Source organism: Triticum dicoccoides, chromosome 6A (assembly GCF_002162155.2).
Source record: "Triticum dicoccoides isolate Atlit2015 ecotype Zavitan chromosome 6A, WEW_v2.0, whole genome shotgun sequence".
In the NCBI taxonomy this organism is placed as follows: Eukaryota; Viridiplantae; Streptophyta; class Magnoliopsida; order Poales; family Poaceae; genus Triticum; species Triticum dicoccoides.
The window spans coordinates 276,045,998-276,066,392 of NC_041390.1; the positions used below are offsets into that span (position 1 = coordinate 276,045,998).

The window sequence follows — 20,395 nt, forward strand, 5'->3', positions numbered from 1 at the left end:
GTGCATAAGTTATCAGGTTTGCGATGTGTGAGTACCATGCTATTCACATAAAAGCTCGTCAACTCCCCCCTCCCCTTCGACCGCCAAAGATATTAGGACAGGGGTAAGTAAGTTATCGGGTCTTTAAATGTGTAAGTTATCATTCTATTCACAAAAAAAATACCGGGGGATATTTGATCAATTCCTCAAAGAAAAAGGAAAAAGGAATCAACAGGGAATGGCCAAAAAGTATGATGTGCATTCTTTTGCACAACAAAATAGTTTAGCTGAGCTGGTTAGTGTGTGTTTCACATTAGCTGCTTGGTGTGTGTTCAAATCTCATATTCAGTGCCATTTTTTTTGGACTAAAAATGTAACCAGGGTGTGCCAATAGATCTAGCACCCAAAAAAATGACAGATCCAATCCAGAGAAAAAAAATCACGGTAGTTAATTCCATAGTCTCCGAATTCTTCTCACTAAATTCGCCATCAAGTTAGCAGGTCGTTTACATTTAATCTTGAACAAAGAGCCACTATGCTACACATTCACAGTCTGGGCGAAATTGACAACAACAAAGTTTAGGTGAGTTGGTTACTGTGGTGGTGCACATCCAGGAGGTTTGGGGTTCGAATCCTGGCCGCTGGACGAGGCCCGAATCGTATGTGCCTGTCGCTAAATTCCTGCCGGCAGGGATTTAGCTTTTCCGTTAAGAGGATGTTTGTTTGTTTTGTTATTATATTTCCTTTTTTTCACTATTTGGATTTGGCCCAAACGCAAACATTTCACGTAGACATCAGATAGACTATTTCTCAGAGAGAGAGAAAAACACGCACACTTTGTGAGATGCACGCGCATCTCACCCCCTAATCTCAAATCAAAAGAAACGTCGGCATCGGCCGCACCATTTTGGTGAGATGCACGCACACGCACACTATTTTTTTCGCAAAAAGAATATATCAAATCGGCCAGGCCGAGCGGCCGCCATGCGTCCTTCCTCGTCTCCTCCCGTCCTGCCTTCGAACTGAACGAAGCCGAAATGAATCATAAAAGCATATTATGACGAAATCTAAACTAATCGAAAAAGCGTATTATGACAGTGGACAACAGCTTATTACGACGGTGAACGGGCAGGGATTTAGCTTTTCCGCTGGACGAGGCCCGAATCGTATGTGCCTGTCGCTAAATTCCTGCCGGCAGGGATTTAGCTTTTCCGTTAAGAGGATGTTTGTTTGTTTTGTTATTATATTTCCTTTTTTTCACTATTTGGATTTGGCCCAAACGCAAACATTTCACGTAGACATCAGATAGACTATTTCTCAGAGAGAAAAACACGCACACTTTGTGAGATGCACACTATTTTTTTCACAAAAAGAATATATTAAATCGGCCAGGCCGAGCGGCCCCCATGCGTCCTTCCTCGTCTCCTCCCGTCCTGCCTTCGAACTGAACGAAGCCGAAATGAATCATAAAAGCATATTATGACGAAATCTAAACTAATCGAAAAAGCGTATTATGACAGTGGACGACAGCTTATTACGACGGTGAACGGGCAAAAGCAATAGCCCTTTTAAAAGATGGAGAGAACTCACGTTGGAGTACATGAAGTTTAAGTTTAACTGCGCAATTGATGATTTCCCCATGGTTATACCTTACATCGTAAGATGCCATTGGCAAGCACCACCGGATAAGCAGTGAAACTTTTAACAACATATATGACTTTAAGCAAGCAGGATTTCCACACAAACACCGCGTTATCAGGTGCTGGTCCTACCAATCCACGACAAATGCACTGTTCATGAAAGGTCCCAAGCCAAAGGGAACAAAGGAGTGTCATATACATATGTGCGCAAGAAGGGAGCAACAGTGGGGAAAAGGTTAACATGATTTCTGAGCATAACAGAAGATCATGCCCTTGGTTAAAAGTACACAGTAGATCAGCAGCATCTACTGATCCAGCAATGAGACTACTGTTCCATCAACCAAAGGTAGATCCGATCATGATGGTTGCTCTAGAATTCAGTGTCGAAGCAAGATGCCATCACTTTCGAAACAACTGATCGTGCAAAGGGTATATAGCTTAGACTGTACCTGCACATAACAACAACTGTAACTTCAGAATTGCTGCCCCATCACTCATGCTCTTGGGATGCTAATTTATGTAGTTGCACCAATTATTTATCAATTTATGTAGTTGCACCAATTATTTATCTAAAAATGTTGCCCATTTTATGTGATATGATGAGACATCACATGGGATAATGTTTTTATCCATGCATCTACGGACTTGCACTGATATCTCAATCAAGCTCTCATGTTAAAGTGGCGTTGGCTGGAGAAAGTTGGGCAAGACAAGCCCTGGGCAGGCCTTCAGATTCAGTTACAGCTGGAAACGGATGAGTTGTTCACGGCGCCTACGAGCTGCACTATGAAGAATGACATCACCTTCGCTTCTGGACTGACAGATGGATTCACAGGGTTAGTGTGGCCCAGGTTGTGCTGGCCTTGCTTCAGTTTGTCTGGCCTGCTGTGTTACGACGCCTAGTGGCGGATGCCCTTCCTGAGGCAGATTGGGCGAGGGATCTCAGGGAAAGCCTATCTGTGCCGGCGGTTGCATACAGCTGTGGAGGGCCCTGCTTGATTTTGAGCTGGGACCTGGGAGTGGATCCTAGCGAGTTCAGGTGGCGACTTTAGCCCGACGGCAAGTTATCTGCTCGTTCCACTTAGTCTTTTCTTGCTCGGTCGAGAAATTTGCCCCCTGTGAAACGGAGCTTTGGTCTTCTTGGGCTTCTCTTGGGATTAAAATCTTTGTATGGCTTGCGCTGCATAATCAGTTGTGGACTGCGGACAGACTTGCTCAGCGTCAGTTGCAACACCCGCCACTTTGTGTTCTCTGCTGTCAGGAGGAAACTGCTAACCACCTGCTTCTGAGGTGCCCTTCCTTGCGGGAGATCTGGTATAATGTGCTGCTCCCCTTACGGTTGCACAGGTTCAGGCCGGACAATCTGGCTTCGCTAACAAACTGGTGGCCGCCCTGCAGTCATGCTGTTCCAGCGCGCAACCGCAGGGAGGTGGACGCTCTGATTTGTCTGACTCTCCGGCTCCTCTAGCTCGAAAGGAACAGCTATGTCTTCGACAAGGTGGCGTCAATGCCCTCGCTGGTCATCAAGCAGATTAGGGAGGAATTTCCTTTGTGGAAGATTTGCTAGATCATGTGGATTTGTAGGGAATGTGAGTTAGCACTTTCTTTGCCCATGGCGGAGTGCTTTCTCCTGTGGTTGCACCCCTGTATATAACTGATGTAACGCTCTACCTTTCTTTGTACAAAAGACACGAAGCTTGCATTTCTTAAAAAAATAATCTCTTTGGGTGTCTGCTTAGCTGTGGAATATTTTTAATAGAAAAATAGCACGAATATTGGTTAATTTGAAAGTAATCATCCAGTGAGTTTTTCTTACACATGTTGGACCTAGGAGAAATTATGAGTGTGCAGTTGGGTCAACATTGAACAGAACTCATTGCTAAAAATCAAACTTTAAAAGATATTAAACTTACCAGATAAGGGCACCAAATTCCAAGACGATGGCAAGTAGAGTCAACAGCTTACTGTGAACCTGTTTGGAGTAGAAAAGACAGATATTTGGTTGGTTATAGAACTAACACATAAACCTGGCAGAAAATTTATGAAATATGCCAGATTTCTCTAATCATTTTACTTACTAAGAGAGCGCAGAATAGAGAAATTATGATGCTTGCAATGTATATAGCAGTGGCATATATACGGACAGGATCAAGCATCATATCAAACTGTCTCTTGGGACCTATAAGAAACGCTGTACTGTCAAACAAATGATCCCAGCATTAGCTGACATGAGGAAAAACTTTGATACATAAACGATAATAATCTAGTTAAGGAAGGTGAATGAACATTACAGCACATATGAAATAAACAGCAAGGTAGTTCCTTGGATACGTCAGTACTGAGTACATGAGGCGCGATTTCAATAAGTACTAGGCACGAGGAGGAGGTTAGCCTTGATGGGCAGGCAGTACCTCAGAAGGACAGTAGGATACCTTTTGATATTTGAGAACAATTGTGACGACCCGAGACCGACGCTCCAGATGCCGTCCAGTTATTTCGTTGCCGATGTGTGTTTATTTGTTTGTTGCATTTCATCATCGCATCATCTGCATTGCATCGGCACTCCGTTGCCGTCATTGTTTTCAAACTTGCATCTGTTCATAGTGCCGCTTCTCTCTATTGCCTTCATTGACTGTTCGAGACCAACCACACTTCCACGCTACCGCCTGACCTCTCTACACAGCCACCGACCACCTTCGCAACCTAGTCCGAAAACTTCTCCCGGACCCGACCCGGGCAGTCATGACCGTTGGATCCGGATCATCCCCAAACATCCCTAAATCATCATCGGTTTCTCGTTGGACTCTCCTAACCCATTTATTCCAGACCGCCTGATCGCGATTGAAGGATCCAGATCATCCCCTTTTCGTATATATATAGTCCCATAGCCCATCTTTAGACCCAAACCCTAAAATCTAGGACATCTGTCCCCGCCGCCGCCGCCACACTCAAATCTCACCTCGGGATCCTCCCAATTCCCATTCCACCAACCAGATGCGGCGCCCGATCCAAAAATCTCCTCAGCCTCCACCACACATCCATCTACCCACTGAGCAGCCGCGTTGCAACCTCGTCGCCGGCCAGCGTCAGGCCAGCCACTGCCGCCCTCTCCTTCCCCCTTGCCTTCTCTCTCTCACGCGACCCTCCCTCTCTCTCTCGCAGAGACCACTGATGCCGTCGACCTCGAGCTGCCGTGGCTTCTGCCACGCCATGGATCTCCGGCGCCTGCTCCTGCATCAAGCAGGGGAGCGAGGAGTACGAAGCCCCAGCACCCGTCGCCGCCGTCCTGCTACCTCCACCGCCCAGATCCGTGCCTCCGTCCGCCACCATCTCCTTCCTGGAGCCCCGCGCCGAGCTCCTCGTCCGCCACCACCTTCAACCAACGCCGCTGCAGCCGCTCCTTGACGCCCGCGCCGGCCGCTCGCGAAGGCCACGACCAGACCGGCCGCTTCCCGCGCCTGCCGGACCCCCTTTGTCGCGCCGTGCTCCTTCCCCGAGCTCCTCCTCGTCGTCCCAGCAGTAGCACCGAGCCACCGGCGAGCAGCGGCGGCTCCCTCCTCCCTGACCGCGGCCGTGCCGCGACCATCGTCGACGAACCCAGCAGCAATGTCGTCGTTCCTCCTCCGCAACCCCGAGCTCCCCGCGCGAGCCCCTGCTTCCTCGCGTTCCGTCACCGTACCGCTCGTCCCAGCAGAGCCCCGACCTTCCCGTTCCCTTCCCCGATTCGCTTCTCTCTCTGAACCGCCCTCTGTTTTTCTTTGGGCAGCAGCACCGTCAGAGCTTCATGGTATCCGCCGCATTCAACCGCTGCCCACGTCCCAATCCGAGTCCTCCACGCCAGGTCCTCCGGCCCCGCAGCGACGCCACGCCGGAGCCGCGCCATCCCACCGCTCGCCGGAGTCCCACGCGCCCCTGCGTCGTCACTGCCTTCTAACGAGCACGAGCTCGATCCCCTGCCTCCATGCATCGAAGGAACCAGGCGCGTTTGACTGCGCCTGGACCGGCCTCGCGTAGGCCTAGCGCCACCTCTTCCTTCCATCCAGCCTGCCTGCTGCAGCCCACCGAACCGGCCCAGTTGATGTTGGCCCTTGGTGAGCCACCACAGACCCAGCGCCCAGTGCACTGTTCAGATTCGGCCCATTTTTTTCAGATCTGCGATTTTAGCATTATCCAGAGTTTACCAGATTTGCAGAAAACCCCCTAGACTTCATGCATTTAATTACTCCACAACCATGCATCGGTTAAAAATGATTTAAATATGAAAAATGCTTAGAATTTTGTCTAGTTTCATAATATGCCACTTTCATCCATGTTTAAAATGTTTAAAATGTTGTTTGATTAAATTTGCTCAAATGCCATGCTAAAATGATTTATCTAATAACTAAATAAGTAGCTCCAAATTTAATAAATTTTATATGTAAATGGGGCAGAAAAATGCATAGTTTAACATGGTGCACTTTCTTTGCATGTTTAACTACTCTAAAATATGGTTTAGGGCAGAACAGTACCAAATCATAATATGTATATGGGGATTTTCCGAAATTGTTGTTTGTTGTTCCGGCCTCATTTAAACTTGCCTAGATAGGTAATTTTCATATGCTTCACCCTTTGCCATGTTTAATAACATTTAATATTGTTGGGTACATAAACGAGAGAGAACTAAATAATTGATGTGGTGTTCCGTCAATATGCAACACTTTGCCATGACATGCCTCTTTAAACCGGACATGCATCATACTTGATTGTGCATCATGCCATGTTTATGCTCGTTGGTTTACCATGTTGTTTGCTCCTTTCGGGTGTTGCTTCTTCTTGTTAGTTCCGGTAACGTCGCGTTTGTGAGGATTCGTTCAACTACGTCCGTTTGTCTTCTTCATGGACTCGTTCTTCTTCCTCGCAGGATCTCGGGCAAGACGACCATACCCTTGATATCACTTCTATCTTTGTTTGCTAGTTGTTCGCTCTATCACTATGTCGCGCTACCTACCACTTGTTTATCATGCCTCCCATATTGCCATGTCAAGCCTCTAACCCACATTCCTAGCAAACCGTTGTTTGGCTACGTTACCGCTTTTGCTCAGCCCCTCTTATAGCGTTGTTAGTTGCAGGTGAAGTTGAAGATTGTTCCATGTTGGAACATGGAGATGTTGGGATATCATATTATCTCTTATTTAATTAATGCATCTATATACTTGGTAAAGGGTGGAAGGCTCGGCCTTATGCCTGGTGTTTTCGCCCTAGTTTCCGTCATACCGGTGTTATGTTCCTCGATTTTGCGTCCCTAACACGATGAGGGGTATGGAACCCTCTTGACAGTTCGCTTTGAATAAAACTCCTCCAGCAAGGCCCAACCTTGGTTTTACATTTGCCTAACAACCTATAAATTTCCCTTAGGGTTGCAAACCCGAGGGTCAATCTTTATTTTAACCCCACGGGCCAATGCTCCTCTGAGTGTTGGTCCAACCTGGGCGATGTCCGGCGCCCCCTGGGCAACCAGGGTCTATGCCAACCCGACGTCTTGCCCATCCGGTGTGCCCAGAGAACGAGATACGTGCAACTCCTATCAGGATTTGTCGGCACATCGGGCGGTCTTGCTGGACTTGTTTTACCATTGTCGAAATGTCTTGTGCACCGGGATTCCGAGTCTAATCGGAAGGTCCCGCGATGGAGGATTGTCTCCGCGGATCGTGAGCTTGTCATGGGCTAAGTTGGGACACCCTTGCAGGGTATAAACTTTCGAGAGTCGTGCCCGCAGTTATGTGGCAGATGGGAATTTGTTAATATCTAGTTGTAGAGAACTTGACACTTGACTTAATTAAAATGAATCAACCACGTGTGTAGCCGTGATGGTCTCGTTTCGGCGGAGTCCGGGAAGTGAACACGGTCTTGTGTTATGCTTGAACGTAAGCAGTTTCAGGATCACTTCTTGATCACTTATAGCTTTTCGACCGTTGCGTAGCTTCTCATCTTACTCTTATTTGCGTAGGTTAGCCACCATAATTGCTTAGCGCTTGCTGCTGCTCCACCTCATTACCTTATCCAACCCATAAGCTTAAATAGTCTTGATCTCGCGGGAGTGAGATTGGTGAGTCCTCGTGACTCACGGATACTTCCAAACAGTTGCAGGTGCCGATGATACCAGTGCAGGTGACGCAACCGAGCTCAAGTGGGAGCTCGATGAAGATATTGGTCGTTGTTATGTGTCTTTTCCGGTTGATCAGTAGTGGTGCCCAGTTGGGATGATCGGGGATCTATCATTTGGGGTTGTCTTCTTTTATTTTGGTTCCGTAGTCGGGCCTTGATTGTACTCTGGTTGATGTATGTTTTACTTGTTATTTGTGTGAAGTGGAGATTGTAAGCCAACTCTTTATCCCTTTCTTATTCAATAAATGGGATTGTGTGAAGATTACTCCTCTTGCGACAACACCACCATGCGGTTATGCCTCTAAGTCGTGCCTCGCCACGTGGGAGATATAGCCGCATTGTGGGTGTTACAACAATGCTGCAGAAGGATGGTGATATAGATGAAGATGTGAACCATTGAATCAAAGCCGGATGGATAAAGTGGTGCAAAGCTTCCGGCGTCCTCTGTGACAAAAGAGTGCCACAAAAGCTAAAAGGCAGGTTCTATGGGACGGCAGCGATGTTGTATGGCGCAGAATGTTGGCCAACTAAAAGGCGACATGTCCAATAGTTAGGTGTAGTAGAGATGTGCATGCTGAGATGGATATGTGGCCACACAAGGATCAGGTCCGGAATGATGATATACGTGATAAAGTTGGGTAGCACCAATGAAAGAGAAGCTTGTCCAACATCGCCTGAGATGGTTTGGGCATATACACCGCAGACCTCTAAGAAACGCCGGTGCATAGAGGAACGATAAAGCTTGCTGATAATGTCAAGAGAGGTCGAAGTAGATCAAATTTGACATGGGAGGAGTCCGAGACACCCGAAGGACTAGAATATCAACAAAGAACTAGCCATAGACATGGGTGCGTGGAAGTTAGCTATCCATGTGCCAGAACCATGACTAGGTTTTGATATCTTATGGGTTTCAACTCTAGCCTACCCCAACTTGTTTGGGACTAAAAGGCTTTGTTGTTGTTATTTTGTTGTTGTAGTTCCGCGGATATTGAGGTGCTCACAGCCAAATCAAATCAGCACCTTGTAAAGAATATTTGTTCTACTATGCCAAAGTTAGTTTGCATTTAGCAAAAACTTCTATAACCAGATAGAAGTTGCAAAAGTGGAAAAGTCACATTCTTCTTGGTGCTATGAAGAGTATATGGAAGTTCTGATTTTTGCATCCAGATGCAGAAGTGAAATGTGCCACTGAGCGTGTACTTAGGTGGCTAGCCTCACAGGTCCACCCACCTGCATTCAAGGCACAGCCTCAGCAGGGTGGGTGGTTTGATCTTCTTTCAAATAACGGTGTGCCTCTGCGGAGTGGGTAGGTTTGATCTTCCTTCAAAAAATTCCACCAGGGGTGTAAGTGCATGTGCATCTAGTGCCCCTGGTGGGTTTTGATGATGACAAACAATTAAGGGACTCATGTATTTGTTGAGTACACACAAATGAGCAGTCATTGAAGCAATGGATAGTCACCGAGGTAATGGGCCAATGGTTTAACTGAAGCATGTCAACCCCCGAAAATGACGAGGAAACATTAAAGATTTCAGTCTGCCACCTGAAGCACCAGAAGGTTTCTCGTTCTTAATCGTTCTTAAGTTTCTTCAGTTTTGATGATTTATGACAAACAATTAAGGGACTCATGTATTTCTTGAGTATACACATATGAGTAGTCATTGAAGCAATGGATAGTCACCAAAGTAATGGGCCACTGGTTTTACTGAAGCATGTTGACCCCCAAAAATGATAAGGAAACATTGAAGATTTCAGTTTGCCACCTGAAGCACCAGAAGGTTTCTCGTTCTTAAGTTTCTTCATTTGAGTCATAGGGCAAACTGTACTATTAAGAGGGGTTGGCTATCAAAGCAAGGTGAATCGTGTGTGATTATCAGTTATAACTCATAATTCTACACACATAAGCCTTTGAAATCTCCTTGCAAATGAATCTGCTAGCTTTAGTGACTAAGTTGAATACATATGAAGAATCAGCATGGCCGAGACTCAAGAGTGTAGTTCTTCGGTGTCACTAGGATAGTAGGATTAGCTTCTTCAATGACGAGTTAGGAAACCCGGTTTTTGGAGTTGCCCTAGGTTCTTCAAATAGAATTGTTGTGCACACTGCCAGCTCAAATTCTAAGAGCATCTCCAATAGACGGTCCATATGTAAAAATACCTAACTTTTGGATCACTGAGAGCAAAAAACGCTGCTCCAACAGATGGTCCATATGTAAAAAAAATTACATCACCGCCTCCCGGAGATGTAAAATACAACACTTCGTGATGCAAATTTGCATCACGAGATACATCTGATGTAAAACCGCTGCCGCCCGCGAAACGACCAACCGCCCGTTCATTTTCCTTCCCGCCCGAGCACCAGCCGCCGCCACCGCCCAAATTACCGTCACCGTCGCCGCCACCGCCCCAAATCACCGCCGCCGCCCTTGCCCGCGTCGCCTCCCCCGCCGGAGGGCGTCTCGCATTCGGGAAGCAGCCGCGACGGGATTCGCCGACTCCGACGGTCCGGCAGCCCGTATAGCTCCTCTCCGCCGGCCGCCGAGCTCCCTTCTCCTCTGCGCCGCCGTCCGCGGCAATGACTGGCCACCAATCCAACTGCCTGCCATCTTCTTCCACCCCGCACACAAGGTGTTCGACGAAATTCCCCAAGGTAAAAAAACGACGAAACTTGATGATTTAAATTGGGATTAGATAGTATGTTTGACTGTGGTTAACTGCATTGTAGATGAGCTCGGTTGACTCCTCATTCGTGGACGATTCATCGTCGGACGAGGAATTTGATTTGCATGAAGAGGACATTGCTATGCTAGTGGCCATGCACAAGGGGAAGAAGCCGAAGCACGGTGGTTCCGTCTATGGTCGTGCGTTCATTCGGAGAGAACGGATTGATGCACACAAACGGTTGATGCACAACTACTATGGATCACCACTTGTTTTCCCGGAGAATTACTTTCGACGCCGTTTCAGAATGTCGAAAGACTTGTTCATCCACATTTGCAATTCCGTGGAGCAGCATAATCCAGCCTTCGAGCAGAGAAGGAACCGTGCCAGGTTGCTTGGCCATAGCACCGAACAGAAGGTCACTGTCGCTTTGCGCATGATGGCATATGGTGTTCCGGCAGATTACATTGATGACAACTTGGCGATGGCAGAGAGCACTTCTATCTTCTATGTCAAGCAATTTGCAATGACTATGGTAGAAGTGTTTGGTCCACAGTACTTGAGAGCACCCGATGCTCAGTATGGTGGTGAGGCTTTGGCTTTCTTGTTCTTGCCGGTAGAGCTCTCTGGTACATCCTCAACAGGCATGCTACACTCTGAGGTGCGCTACCCGGTGGCCTCGCCAGAGGTCTTACCGGTCTTCTTCTTTCCTCCCCAGGAGCTTTGCCGGCAGGAGCAGGTGCCTTGACGGCAGATGTTGTCACTGCCTCTTGATAGAGCTTGTCAGCGCAGATAACTGCGTCCTTGTCGGAGTGGATGGTGATGATGCTCATCGAACCCGACATTTTCAAAGTATTATAGGCGTAATGTGACACTGCCATAAACTTTGCCAGGGCCGAACGACCAAGAATCCCATTGTAGGGCAATGGTATCTTGACGACGTCGGAAACAACCTTCTCGATCTTGTAGTTCGGTTTGGTGCCAAAAGTGACCGGCAAGGTAATCTTTCCAGTAGGCTGGCTCCTCCTCGGATTAACCCCTTGAAACGTTCCCGTTTCTCGGAGATCTCCATCAGGGATTTGCAGCCTCCTGATCATATCGGGGGAGATCAGATTCAAGCGGCCCCACCGTCAACCAACACTTTCGTCACCTTGAGGTTGCGAATTGTTGGAGAAACCAACAAAGGCAAACACCCGACCACAATGGTGCGGTCAGGGTGGTCCTCGGTGTCGAAAACGATAGGCGTGTCGGACCACTTGAGCGGCTTTTGCACCTTACTGCTAGTCTGGCCGCATTGATCTCACGCGCCCACTGCTTGAGCTGGTGGTGAGGGGAGTGCAAAGATGCACCTCCATCAACGCACATGGCCTCCACAGCCTTTTGATATTCATGTCCCTCGGATTCTTCATCGGTGTCATCACCATCATCCTCGCCCTCCTTCTCGTGGCCGGGAGCAGGCTTCTCCTTCTGCTGTTGGCCCTTGGCGCGGCGACCCCCACGACCACCGCGGCTTTTGTTGCCGAACCCACCGGCGCCATCTTGGCCTTTCTCCTTGTCACGCTTCTCGTACTCTTACTTTTGCTTTTCGGCAAGATGTTCCACTTGCCGGCAATCCTCGACGTCGTGGCCCTTGGTACGGTGGATCTTGCGGTATTGCTTGCCGGAGCTCTCCATCTTCTCGCCTGCCACAACCTCCTGACAACCAGCGTATCCAGCAACCTCGTTGTCGTAGCTCTCGGTCTTCGACTTCTTGGCGGCATTGGAGTCGCCAGAACCCTTGACGGCCATCACAGTCTTGCCTTTGCGCATGCGGTTGCGCTTTTGGCATGTCTTCTTTGGGCTGGATGCATCGTCGTCCTCAGAATCAGCTTCGGCTCTGGCATCCTCCCCAGGAAGTCTCCCTCCTCAGCACGCGCACACTGGTTCACCGAGGCATACAAGTCGTTGACGGTCTTCAACTGCTCGATGTTCAACTCGGCCCACATCCTGCGATTGTGAACATTCGTGTGGAACGAAGCAATCACAGCAGCGGGGTGCACATCGGGGATGTTGTGATGCACACGGCTAAACCTCTGGACGTACTTACGAAGGGATTCACCATCCTTCTGTGGAATCAAGTGGAGGTCACTGGGCTTCCCCGGAGGCTCATGGCCCCCGATGTAGGTCCCAACGAACACATGACACATGTCCAACCAAGAAGAAATGGAGCCCTCCAGCAAGTTCATCAGCCAAGATCTCACGCTGGGCTTGAGCGCCAACGGAAAATAGTTGGCGAGAATCTTGTCGTCTCTGCCACCACCAGCTTGCACTGCGATGGTATAAATATGCCAAGAAACTCGGACGGATTGAGCTTGTTGTCATACTTCTCCGGCAAGTCAGGCTTGAAACTTTGGGAAGAGGGCTACTGAAGTTGCCGCAGCTCGCGGATAAATGCTGGGCAACCCACATCGTAGGGTACGCACCCAAGGAACCCCTGTGCAGGCTCGTTCACAATAGGTCCTTCCCGCGCGTCTGACTGACGGCGTGCTTCCCGGCGGTAGTTCGAGCATCCTCAACGCACCGGTCGTTGATGACCTAGCGCTGATCTTGGTAGCGATTTCGGCAGCCTGGCGGATCAGACGACGCCATTGACATATCGTCACGGGCGTCGACCCGCTGGCTCTGCCATACTTACCAAGGAGGGGACTGCACCGTTGGTGCACCACCCCTGGTTCGCCCATCAGTCCCTCGTACCGGCGTCGTTGGCTGCCATTAAGAGGGCCCCGCCGGCCGCACCCCATCGTTGTTGGCGAAGCCCATGAGGCTCTAGATGGTGGCTCGCCACTCATCCATCTTCTCCGGAGCCAAAGGAAAGTTTAGCAGTAGCTACACCTGCGCCAACGCCTCCGCCGGCGACTTGGGCATGACTGGGCGCAAGGACTAAGAGGTGCCTCGGCTTCTGTGCAAGCCAGAAGGAACTCCATCTCTGTCCTGCTGCCGCGGTCGATGCTCACCAGCAGTTCGACGTGGCGACAGGCCATGCGCGTCTGGTGCACATGCTCCTTTCCTGGACGCCAACCAAGGTCGACGTCGTTGCGGGGAAGCGCTTCATGTCCATCTTGTGATGGCCTCGGCATGCGTCCCACCGCTCCAACAGTCTTGGATCTCGCGGCGTCATCCTTGGACGTAGCCACAGCGACCTTATGAGCCGCAGCGCCGCCTTTCGACATAGCGATGTGCGGGTCTTGACTCCCGACAAAGTGACGACTCATGCCTCCAGAATGGCGGGGAGAGTGCTCGCCGGCGCCCCTGTCCGCCAGAGGTGTCTGGGTCGGCAGCTTAGAGGCAAACGGTGCACCCACCGTCGCGCTCTTCTTCTTGGGCGCCATGGATGAAGAAGATGGTGAAACTTGCACGAGAATTGCTGGAGTAGATCCGCACAAGCGATCCCCCTGCCTGGCACACCAAAGATGTTAGGGTACGACAATCTATGGGACCAACGAGGCCCCTTTGCAGTTCGGCTGGGGAGATGAACAAGCACGGAGAGCAAATCCAGAGGTTAATGTGCAGGGTTTTCTTAGGTTCGGGCCGCCATGGGGGCGTAAATCCCTACTCCTCCTGCCTTTTGATCGATTGACTTGGGGCTCAAGTTACAAACAAGCGCAGCTTGCCAAAAAGGTGCATGCAAGGTGCAGCTACTGTGTAAGAGTGAGCAAAGTGTCGACCCGTGCCCAGGTAGCCATGGGCCTTCTTTTATAGACAAAGAGGGTCACCACAGTGGCAACATGGTCATTTACATGTATGGAATAGTGGCTTCGACGTTATCCAATCTAATCCCGCCGGACTAGGACAAGGCATTTAATGCACCGTGAGCTGATAACGATCCTTGGCAAAAAAGCGTCTCTCCTTCTATGCCATCGGTCCAGGCGAGCCTATCGTCTTGACACGTCCACTAGACGGGTGTCAATAAAGTTAACCTTTATGCAATGTGCTGACACGTGTCCTGATGATCATCTCTAAGCCGCCTACCCGCTCGACACCTAATCTTGACAAGCCATCAGCTGACCGATGAGGAGGAGCAGCCGAAAAGCGGGAGGGAGAACTTCCCAGCAAGGATCTTGTCGGATCTTGGCTTGCCGGTGTGGAGCTTGCCGGCAATTGGAGTCTTGACCTTCAGTACTAACTTAGTACTTCTCAATGACCTGCCGAGAGATGTTCTTCACGGTCTTGTGAATTGAATCTCGAGTCTTGTATGCAATAGTCCTCCGACAAGCGTTGCCAGCGGAAAAGCTACAACTGCCTGTGCACAAGTCAGGATACTAAGGCACCCATATCTTAGTGCACCGACAACCTAGAACATCAATTATTTTGGAACGGAGGGAGTAGTGTTTTAGAACAAGAAAACATAGTATGTGGTTAACTCATTTGTACTCACCCGCAAAAAAAACTCATATGTACGGGATCAAAAACTAAATATGAAGGGATATAGATAATTCTCGAAAGCAAAACAAAGTGAGAGAAGACACATATTCTATCAAAAAGAACTACAAATAGTGCAACAGACCTTCCGAGTGCCATCGCATTGCCAAGCGTGAATGTAACTCCAAACTTCACAGGATTGAAGAAAACGATCATCGACTGCAATGACAAATACAAAAGCCAAATAAATAACACAGTTGGACTAAATACTAGCAATTGCAATGACTGGCATTTATACTTCTATATAGTGCAGGAATAAGTTTCAATGCTAGCCGTTGATACTACTACATCCAACGGCAGAAACTATCGTGAATCCCTGTGTTTTAAGTCATGGATACATTGAATCAAACGACGAACATCCTCTCGAAGCTCGGCTCTAGAAACTTCGCTTGCACCCGTGTCCCTAGCCACTAACGCCTAGTGAACCAGTCGTTCTTTGCATCTTAACCTAAAATCCAGTGATCCGCCTGCCGAAACAACAACCAGAGTTAACTTGGTCCCGCGTAGAAGTAGAATAGGGATTAAATTAGAAAAAAAAGAGAAGTGCAAATTTTGGAAAATAAATCCTAGAGTCACGGTTCCGATTGAGCATCAAAGCAACCGGCAAATTGCAGCAAAATAAAGAAACTTTCACATGAGAATGAGCCGAAAAAAGTACCTTCCAATTTTCTTCTTTGTTGCTCCAGCGGAAAATGGATGCCCTATACACCCTCACTCCAACAACCCAGTTTCTAGATCCTTTGTGCTTGCCTCATGCTCTTGGCACCAAATGGAACAACAACAGCTACCGCCCATGTCGAGATCAAGACCAACAGGTCACAACCAGGAGCGCCGCCGCGGTTTCCGCTATCAGCATCGATAACTCCGTCCAACTGTGCGTGTGGTGCCAGGTAAAGCCAAGAGATCAATGCGGCCTGGTACATCTCGAGGAGAGACGGGCCGGTAATCTGAGGTCAAGGTGGGCAATGGGCCATGGATCATCCATCCCTCCTGAGGCAACAGATATGCTGAGGGTAAGAGTAGTAGTAGTTCTGATCATAGTGGGAAAGAAGTGCCTTAGAAAGATGATGACATACGTCGAAAGGGATGCAGCATTAGACAAAAGACTGGAGGAGGGGGTCATTCCTGGTGAAGTTGGGGAATCAAGATGTGAGAAGAGTGCGAGTGAGTGCCGTGTGCGTTGATTCTTCCACTTCGATGGATTATTGTGTTCCGAACAGAGACGAAGATCGGGATGGAGAACTTCCATAGGTAAAAGAGAAGAACAGGATGCAGCCCCGATGACCCATGCTAGCCTAGAAGGATAGAGAATGACTACAACTAAAAGGACTATCCCTTTAGAAAAAGAGGAACCATGACCGTCAAATACATTGTGTGCATGAAAATTAGAAGTAGCTCCCTACAAAAAAAAAGGTAGCTCTGTAGCTGATGTAACCCTTCAATAAGAACATATTTTTATTCATTTGCAGGACTGGCCCTTTAAAAACAATTACCAATTAGAGCCATAAGAAAACAATTCAACCAGTTCAGACTGATTTTATAGACATTTGACAAACTCTAACAAAATGTTTAGTCTAGCTGTTTTTTATTTTCATGGTTAATAGAATTACCAGTAGTAAAAACACCGGGCAAGACACATGATATTCACTGAACACAACAACAATGATATTAGTGCAGAAATATATACAAGGCTTTATATTGTTAAGCTTCATGCACTAGCCAACGCAACCAAAAGTTTGAGCTGATGAAAAGGCGGGTGCAATCCACATATACTGTAACACCCCCTCTCACGTGTGACGGGGAAGACAAGTCAACATGTGCAACCGGAAGAGAGACGGCGCGCAAAACTCACATATGACTCAAGAGGCCTCTACGTGGACACAAAGGGGGCCTATCAGCAGCAACAACAACAAAGCCTTTAGTCCCAAACAAGTTGGGGTAGGCTAGAGGTGAAACCCATAAGATCTTGCAACCAACTCATGGCTCTGGCACATGGATAGCAAGCTTCCACGCACCCCTGTCCATAGCTAGCTCTTTGGTGATACTCCAATCCTTCAGGTCTCTCTTAACGGACTCCTCCCATGTCAAATTCGGTCTACCCCGCCCTCTCTTGACATTCTCCGCACGCTTTAGCCGTCCACTATGCACCGGAGCTTCTGGAGGCCTGCGCTGAATATGCCCAAACCATCTCAGACGATGTTGGACAAGCTTCTCTTCAATTGGTGCTACCCCAACTCTATCTCGTGTATCATCATTCCGGACTCGATCCTTCCTCGTGTGGCCACACATCCATCTCAACATACGCATCTCCGCCACACCTAACTGTTGAACATGTCGCCTTTTAGTCGGCCAACACTCAGCGCCATACAACATTGCGGGTCGAACCGCCGTCCTGTAGAACTTGCCTTTTAGATTTTGTGGCACTCTCTTGTCACAGAGAATGCCAGAAGCTTGGCGCCACTTCATCCATCCGGCTTTGATGCGATGGTTCACATCTTCATCAATACCCCCATCCTCCTGCAGCATTGACCCCAAATACCGAAAAGTGTCCTTCTGAGGTACCACTTGGCCATCAAGGCTAACCTCCTCCTCACACCTAGTAGTACTGAAGGACACCTTTCGGTATTTGGGGTCAATGTTGCAGGAGGATGGGGGTATTGATGAAGATGTGAACCATCGAATCAAAGCCGGATGGATGAAGTGGCGCCAAGCTTCTGGCATTCTCTGTGACAAGAGAGTGCCACAAAAGCTAATGACATCCAAGGAGCTCTAGAAAAATAAAAACCAGCTCTCCAAAATGCTTTTTATTTTAAATTTACTGCTAATGCCGTGTGCCAAATTGGCAAAACATCGTGAATACTAACAAGAACTCCTAATCATACACGATGTTATCTCCATATGAGATCCAAAAGGAGACGGCCTGATAAAGCATAAGAAGATGACTTAAACCCGAAGGTTAAAGAACATACTGCAAGGGTGTAGCATCGGAATAGGTACAAATAACAGCGTTCAGGAAGAAAAAAAATACTATTAATCAGGCGATGTTACACGTGCAGAAAAAAAAATAGGGGAACTGCGCATAAGAATGCTGATAAGGCAGGTAAACTCACCAAGAAAGTGCAAGTCAAACCGGCAGCCAAGCATGTCGCAAAACCATACAACCTCTGCACACAGAAAAACAAAATCGAAAGGTCTTGGATTTCAGTTCTGTGGTACAACCACTATATACAACAAGAACAGTAACCCAGATTTGATGAGCAGCGTAGCCGCATTGATGGAGATGTTCTACCGCGACCTATCCTCATCAATCCTTGCTGGCCAGTCCCCGAGAAGGTAATGACTGCAACTACGTAGTTAGCATTAGCTTGGCTGATAGTCCCGGGTGACTCTCACAGCCAGATCTGAGCGGAGACGCCTCGGGTCCGAGAGGTAGCAAGTAAAAGATGGGGAACGGAGGAGGAGGAGGCGGCGGCTTTCCTGGGTGGTGTTGAGGGTGCAGTGCCGGTTGATGTCGTCGAAGAAGGACTGCTCCTCAGGCGGCGGCGGCGCGGACTCCTCGTCGAACTCCATGCCGACCAGCATCTTGACCCGCTCCAAGGCATCCCGCATCCTATCCATGCTAGCTCAGATACTGGGAGTCTCCGATGGGGGCAGCCTCGAAAGCACGGCCAGCGACCCGTCGGTGAAGGCTGGTGCGGGAGGATCCCGTCCGGCGAGGAAGATGGCGCAGTGTTCTTTCACGGCCAGCGGAGTTCACTTTGGTACCACAATTGGGCCTGGGAAACCACTTTACGGGTTTTTTTTCCCGGATCAGGCCGCAACTGACCAGCGGGCCCCGCTTGTCAGGTGCTGACGTTGCGAGGAGGCGCGTGTCGGCCCCTGACTAGGAGTAAGTCCGACTCACTCGCTCGATTTGGCTCGGTTGGAGATGAAGCCTAGCATCTGCGCGGCGTAGAGAAACAGCTCAGATTTGGATTGCCCTATTCCGCGGCCATGACAGCGTCAAAGAAGCCATGTACTCCCATGGCCTCGATGGCTACCTTCAAGTCACGTCCTCCTCGCTGGACACATGGGCTTCGGCCTTCCTTGATCTCCACTCGCCGACTCGACATCCCGTCGTTGCGCCCATGCACGAGCTACTCTCCCACGGGCCACAGCTCTCGGAAGAAAGGTCGTTGACATGTGCTGCTCGCGAACTCCAGCCTTGCACGAGCTGCAATCCTCCGCTGTCGTTGCCTTCTCGCGAGATCCTGCCTCTTGAGCTCGTGCACACCACCAAGCTCCTCCCAAATTGTCGCACCCGGCGGCGGCGGATGTGCTCATGTGTGTGATGTTTGATGTGTGTTTGCGTGGGTGCACCATTTTGTGTTGTGGTGCAGGCATGTGTATGGTGTTGATACGTCTCCAACGTATCTATAATTTTCGATTGTTCCATGCTATTATATTATTCATTTAGGATGTCTTATATGTTATTTTATATGATTTTTGAGACTAACCTATTAACCTAGAATCCAGTGCTGGTTTTTGTTTTTTCTTTATTTTTGAGTATCACGGAAAATGAATACCAAACAGAGTCCAATTAACCTGAAAATTTACGAAGATCATTTTTTGACCAGAAGAAGCCCACGGAGTATCGGAGATGGATCAGAAGAGTCACGAGGCCACCACGAGGGTGGGGGTGCACCCTACCCCCTAGGCGCGTCCCCCTGCCTCGTGGCCGCCTCGGGACCCTCCCTGACTTATTCTCAACGCCAACACATCTTATATATCCTCAAACTTCCAGAACATAACCTAGATCGGGAGTTCCGCCGTCGCAAGTCTCTGTACCACCAAAAACCAATCGGGATCCCTGTTCCAGCACCCTGCCGGAGGGGGGATCCATCATCGGTGGCCATCTTTATCATCCCGGTGCTCTCCATGACGAGGAGGGAGTAGTTCACCCTCGGGGCTGGGGGTATGTACCAGTAGCTATGTGTTTGATCTCTCTCTCCCTCTCGTATTCTTGATATGGCACGATCTTGATGTACCGCGAGCTTTGCTATTGTAGTTGGATCTTATGATGTTTCTCTCCCTCTATCTCCTTGTGATGAATTCAGTTTTCCCTTTGAAGTTATCTCATTGGATTGAGTCTTTAAGGATTTGAGAACACTTGATGTATGTCTTGCATGTGCTTATCTGTGGTGACAATGGGATATTCACGTGATCTACTTGATATATGTTTTGGTGACTAACTTGCGGGTTTCGTGACCTTGTGAACTTATGCATAGTGGTTGGCACACGTTTTCGTCTTGACTCTCCGGTAGAAACTTTGGGGCACTCTTTGAAGTTCTCTGTGTTGGTTGAATAAATGAATCTGAGATTGTGTGATGCATATCATATAATCATACACACGGATACTTAAGGTGACATTGGAGTATCTAGGTGACATTAGGGTTTTGGTTGGTATGTGTCTTAAGGTGTTATTCTAGTACGAACTCTAGGATAGATCAAACGGAAAGAATAGCTTCGTGCTA

The 20,395-nt window shown here is 48.6% G+C and overlaps 1 protein-coding gene across 1 annotated transcript; it reads right to left on the reverse strand.

Moving 5' to 3' along the window:
* Window positions 1-1,667: 1,667 nt before the first annotated feature.
* LOC119316776 (vesicle transport protein SFT2B) lies at window positions 1,668-18,664 on the reverse strand. Its single transcript, XM_037591157.1, has 6 exons — window positions 18,360-18,664; window positions 17,993-18,046; window positions 14,968-15,041; window positions 3,698-3,815; window positions 3,533-3,591; window positions 1,668-2,068 (listed from the first exon to the last, which is right to left on the reverse strand). Exons 1-6 carry the CDS (start codon window positions 18,498-18,500, stop codon window positions 1,990-1,992), a joined length of 525 nt encoding a protein of 174 aa, XP_037447054.1. The 5' UTR covers window positions 18,501-18,664; the 3' UTR covers window positions 1,668-1,989.
* Window positions 18,665-20,395: the final 1,731 nt, after the last annotated feature.